Source organism: Physeter macrocephalus, chromosome 9 (assembly GCF_002837175.3).
Source record: "Physeter macrocephalus isolate SW-GA chromosome 9, ASM283717v5, whole genome shotgun sequence".
In the NCBI taxonomy this organism is placed as follows: domain Eukaryota; kingdom Metazoa; phylum Chordata; class Mammalia; order Artiodactyla; family Physeteridae; genus Physeter; species Physeter macrocephalus.
This window is the reverse complement of record NC_041222.1, coordinates 34963208-34969043: the sequence shown is the minus strand read 5'-3', so window position 1 is coordinate 34969043 and position 5836 is coordinate 34963208. Positions and strand designations below refer to the sequence as shown.

Below are 5836 nucleotides of genomic sequence, written 5' to 3'. Positions count from 1 at the left end.
TTAATTTCATTTATTGTGTTGTTCATCGTTGCTTGCTTCCTCTTTAGTTCTTCTAGGTCCTTGTTAAATGCTTCTTGCATTTTGTCTATTCTGTTTCCAAGATTTTGGATCATCTTTACTATCATTATTCTGAATTCTTTTTCAGGTAGACTGCCTATTTCCTCTTCATTTGTTAGGTCTGGTGGGTTTTTACCTTGCTCCTTCATCTGTTGTGTGTTTTTCTGTCTTTTAATTTTGCTTATCTTACTGTGTTTGGGGTTTCCTTTTTGCAGGCTGCAGGTTCTTAGTTCCCGTTGTTTTTGGTGTCTGTCCCCAGTGGCTAAGGTTGGTTCAGTGGGTTGAGTAGGTTTCCTGGTTGAGGGGACTAGTGCCTGTGTTCTGGTGGATGAGGCTGGATCTTGTCTTTCTGGTGGGCAGGTCCACGTCTGGTGGTGTTTTATGGGGTGTCTGTGGCCTTATTATGATTTTAGGCAGCCTCTCTGCTAATGGATGGGGCTGTGTTCCTGTCTTGCTCATTGTTTGGCATAGGGTGTCCAGCACTGTAGCTTGCTGGTCGTTGAGTGAAGCTGGGTCTTGGTGTTGAGACGGAGAACTATTGGAGATTTTCGCCGTTTGCTATTACGTGGAGGTGGGAGGTCTCTTGTGGACCAGTGTCCTGAAGTTGGTTCTCCGACCTCGGAGACACAGCCCTGACGCCTGCCTGGAGCACCAAAAGCCTTTAATCCACACGGCTATGTATTATTCTTTTCTGATAATTCTTTCAGTGTATCCCTTCTGGCTTTGTGCAAAGCAGTTCTTTGTTTTGTACCTCGCTGCTGCTGAGCTCTACAGATCCCGCTCCTTCCACACAGTTCGCCAATTCAAAGGGAGCCGGGGGACCCCCGAGCGCGGGATTCCCGCAGGTGCAGGAGCCGCTGCGGCAGGGCCGCGGGAAGCGCTGCGGACTCCTGGTCCCGCGGTGGCGGCGGTGGCGGCTGCGGCGGCAACTGGCTCCTGCCGCCTGCCTCCTCCTCCTCCTGGTCCTCTGCCGCCACCTCGGCGGTGCGCCCTGCTAGAGAGTTGCTCTCCCTCGGCCGGGGACGGGAGAGTGCCCTTCACCAGTCTTTATGCTGACATCTTCAAAATTTCGGCTATTTAAAAGTTTATTCCCTGGTAGATTCCATAGGCAGGGCTCATAGTCATAAGAATAGTACTCCATGAGTGTCTATATGTTGCATTCCATTTATATTTACAGAGTACATTGGCTGCATTTTGATTCTTTAGCTTGCATTTTTTTTTCTAGATGATCTTAAACATGTTATTCTGTGTCTTCTGGCCTAGTGTTCAATCACATTGCTGCTTATGATTCTGTTGACAATTTCACTTTCTTTCTCCTAGAAGGACTTGGTAATTTTGCCTAGATATTCAGAGCTGATTGGAAGCTTTGTGTGGGCAGGAGTTGGGACACGTGGACATCATGGTAGATGGTCAGTCAGTAATGTAGTGATTTGATGGCCTCAAAACTTGAGTATCTAAAGTTTTTTTTTTTCCCCCTCTCAGGCCAGTCATTTTCCTTTTAGAAAAGTACTATAAGTATAGGCCTGACAGTCTAGATTCAGGGAGCCAGTTGGTTGAAGAATGTGAGGACCTTACATTTAATTTACAGATTTTTACTTAAAATACCCATTTTTCAGTATGGTGCTTTATTTACCCCTTATCTACACCTGTTGTCTCCTAGGCCACAACCTCTGTGCACTAAACACTATCTTATGAAAATTTCTTCTCTTCTTTTGGGATCAAGGGGGATAGTCACAGGTCACTCATGTGACTTATGGAAGATATTCCGTTTTTTATTGATTGTTAGTATCGGGGATATTACAGTCTACCTTCCATTAATATTTTACTGCTTTATGTAGTATCGCGTATCTTAACAGTGGTATACTGTCAATTCCTACTTCTTGCCTTTCACAGTATTATTGTAATATATTTTACTTTTGTGTATGCTGAAAGTCCACAATGTATACCTATCAATTGGGGTTTAGTCAGTTTTCTTTAGAGCAATTAATTTTTTACAAGAGATGTATTTGCCTTCATTCTAACTATTTCTGGAACTCATTTCTTCATGTACCTTGAAATTTCTGTTATTTTTATTTCTACTTGAAGAACTTAATCATTTCTTATAATGCAAGTCTGCAGGTTACGAATTATTTCATCTTTTGGCAGGGAGGAGGCATCAGAACTGGAAAAAAAAAAGGCTTTTATTTCACCTTCATTTTCTGAGTGATATTTTTGCTAAGTGTACATAATTTCTCATCTTTATCTGACTGCCTTGAGAATTTGTGTATGGTATGTCTAGGTATTTGTAAGTACATTTACATATTTGTTCTGTTCAGAGTTTTCTGAGCTTTCTGGATCTGTCTCAATATTTTTTATACCTTTTCAAATAGTTCTGCTTCCACCTCTCTCGCTTCCTCACCTCCTCTTCCTCCTCCGCCTCCTCCCTATTCTTCTTCCTCTTGGGTTCCAAAAATTCTTATTAGATTCCTGTTAGATATTGTCCCATAACCTTTGGATCCTCTGTTCAGCTCTTCCCATTCTTTTCTCATTATGTTTCATTTGTGTAATTTCTTTGGACCTATTTTTAAGTTCACTGATTTTGTCCTTGGCGCCATTGAATATGCTAATAAACCCATTGAAAGTATTCTTCATCTATTACCATGTTTTTTTAATCTTTAATATTTCCCTTTGAGTCTTTTTTCTGTTTTCCATTTCTCTGCTCATATTCTTCAGTTTGTTCATTCATATTTTCCACGTTTTCCACTAGGAGCACTTACCTTAGTAATCATAATAATTCAAAATCCCCCGGCTGCAAGTTCCAACATCTATGTTATAAGCAAGTCTGGTTCTGTTGATTGCTTTGTCATTTGTTGTTTATTTTCTTCTTGCTTTCTGGGTTGTTTGGTAACTAATGATTGACTGTCAGACATCATATATAGGATAATAGAGACAGAAGTGAATAGTATTTATGTCTGAAAGTGAGTGTGCCTCCTTTTTCTGCTAGCCTATTAGCATGGGGCATTGAATCCAGTTAATGGAGAGCTGAACTGGGTTTGAGTTTTCTTGTTTAATATGATTCCCTTCAGTATACCACTGCTTCACATTCCTTCAGCTATGTCTTGTGCTTAGGGTGGGGGATTTGTTGTTGGAGTGCTGCTTCATACTATGCTGTTGACTTTTCCTCTACTCTTGTACCTCAGAAAGTTCTCTTTCCATACTCTTGGCTCTTTCCTTGATGTTTAGAGTCTACTGCTGCTTTTTCTTAGAGCTTGCCATCTTGATGGTATTTGGGGGTGGCAGTAGCGTGGGAAGATGTTTTAGGTAGGCTTGTCAGTTGTCCTAGTTCAGGTTCAGTCTACCCAGGTCTGTTCCTTCAGGTCTCAGAAATGGGGCATTCTTGGTGATCCTGTCCATCCCTCCCATGGCATTTGACTCAGATCTTTGGTAGCTCCTGTATGGGAGAGTATGCCTTCCTGCTCCAGTAGAAGGTGCTCGATAATGGTCTGGTCCCAGGACGGTTTCTTCCCCCGAGTGTAGAGGGAGTTTTATCTTTGCCTCTGGGGTATAGTATCTTCACCTGTGCTCTAAGGGCAACAAGGTTACTGCCTTTCTGCTAGTTTCTTAAGGCTTCTGTTCTAAGATAATAATCCTGATGGAACTTTGGGCCTTTTCTAGAGTGGAGGCTTCTCCTCTCTTTGAGGGTTGTACCAAGGAAAGCTTCCTCTGGTATTCCACTCTGGCCCCAGTCTCTCAAGAGCTCCCAGCAGAAAGCACACAATGAAGTGCTTGCAACTAAGTGAGCTCCTCTTGTGTCTGTGACTCCCAGGGATTCTGTATATCACATTATAAATTCATAGTCAACCTTTACCATTTTATCTGCTTTCTTCTCACCTAGCTTGTATGGTATCTGACAGCTCTTTTCTCCTGCTCCTTACCACAGGTGAGCTGGTGCTTAAGGTTCTCTCTTGAAGGTACCTTTTTTCTTTAGATTTTAGGCTGCTTAGTTGGCTTGTGACCTCAGATTTCGAATGGTTTTAAGAAAAGTTATGATTTTGTAGTTTATTTGTTTTTGTTTTTCTTGTTCTTACGGTTTGGAGTGACTGTCTCTCCAGCATTCTACATCCTAGGCAGAAGCAGATTTCCTATAGACTTCTGTTTAGTCTCATCTTACACCTCAACCTTCAGACAACTATCCTTGATTCCTGAGGTTTTTTTTGTTCCATGGTTGGAATTCATTTACTTCTTGATGATTCTTCAGCCCTCTGCCTTACTTCTAGCATTTAGAGGGTCAAGAAAGCTATAAACTAAGTTAGTGAGTGCTCTGTTTATCTTTCAGAATATTTTTGACGTTTCACATCTGCTAATATCTCCACCATTTTTAACTGGTATTGCAGAGCTTGGTATTGCTGTAGGTGATTCTTGTTTGACAATTGAGATGACTCTTGACAAACTAGTAAGGAACAGAAGTATAGTGGTGGGAGGAAACTCCTTGGAAGGATCTGGATAATTATTCACATATATCAAATGAAGAAAGTAGATTATATTAAGTTTTGACAGTGACTGAAAAATACATTTATATGGCAGTTCTCAGTACACATGTATACACACTAAATGAAAATGTGTATTCTGATTTTTTTTTCTGTTTTTTCCATTAAAAAATATCTTGTGCCAGACCTACTAAGTTGATTTCATGGCCCATAAAGGGAGTTGCCACTACTGATTTGAAAAAACTTGCAGTGTACGTTCTAATAAAGAAGTTAGAATTGTTGTCTTATTTGTACTTGGCTTGACTACTTACAAGATTTTCCAGATGTGTGTGTATATTTTGCATTTGCTTTATTTTTGTACCGAAGACCTATCATTTCGAAAGTGGATTTTGACAATTAAATTTTCTCTCATTAAGGCTGTTTATATTACTGGAAAAGAAGTTTTCAGCTTCAAAATGGTTTCTTATATGGGTGCAACTGCTGGTTCTGCGTACACAGATATGAATGTGTTTGACAGTCAAGTTAATTTAACTGTTGGTTGCATTGAAGTAGTTCTTGTCACAAAGTTTCTGTATTCTATATTGGTAAGTATGTTAATCAGTTTTTTATTTATTCTTTCCTACTAGTTGGAAAGTGTTTGCTGTGCATCAAGCATAGATGAAGCATTCCTTACTTGATTTTTTTTTGTCCTGATTTTTTAAGATATTCTGGGTACCATATATCATGACTGAAATGTATAGTGTACTGTTTATATAACATCATTTTCACATGGGAATGTTCTAGCTAATTGAAATATGTATTTTATAAACATTAAATATATGTATATTATATATCATATATATGTTATCTATATTAATTGAATTCTTTATACATGATTGATTTGAGTGTTTTACCTGACTTCCAGCTCTAACTAAAAGTGCTAAATATATAATTGAAGTTTGGTTTGGTCATTAAGAAAATTATGTTTTCTATTGCATTCTAGTTCTGTGAATATTTGGGGCTTTGAGGGATTTAGATTTAATCCCTATATGACACTTCCCTGAGGTATTTAAGTTCTGTTTCTGCCTTTCATAGTTTTTTTTTTTTCCCTTGTGTTTTTCCCTTGCTGTCAGCTGATGTTTTTTCCTGTGTCATACCTGTCTCTATGACTTCACTATTCATTCTTTTAACTAAATTGTGGTATATAAACTAAATAATCAGTTGATTCTAAATAAAAATGTTGCTGGTTTTGTGTTTTTTTTTTTTTTTTTTTTGGTACACGGGCCTCTCACTGTTGTGGCCTCTCCCATTGCGGGGCAAAGGCTCCGGTGGCG

At 39.4% G+C, this 5836-nt stretch overlaps 1 protein-coding gene across 2 annotated transcripts in view; it reads left to right on the top strand.

Moving 5' to 3' along the window:
* VPS13A (vacuolar protein sorting 13 homolog A) overlaps window positions 1–5836 on the top strand; it is a 280175-nt gene that overhangs the window by 146946 nt on the left and 127393 nt on the right. For both annotated transcript variants that reach the window (XM_024126732.3, XM_024126734.3), the window contains exon 32: window positions 4940–5107. In XM_024126732.3, coding sequence (XP_023982500.1) covers window positions 4940–5107 — 168 coding nt within the window. The remainder of the gene's footprint in view (window positions 1–4939; window positions 5108–5836) is intronic.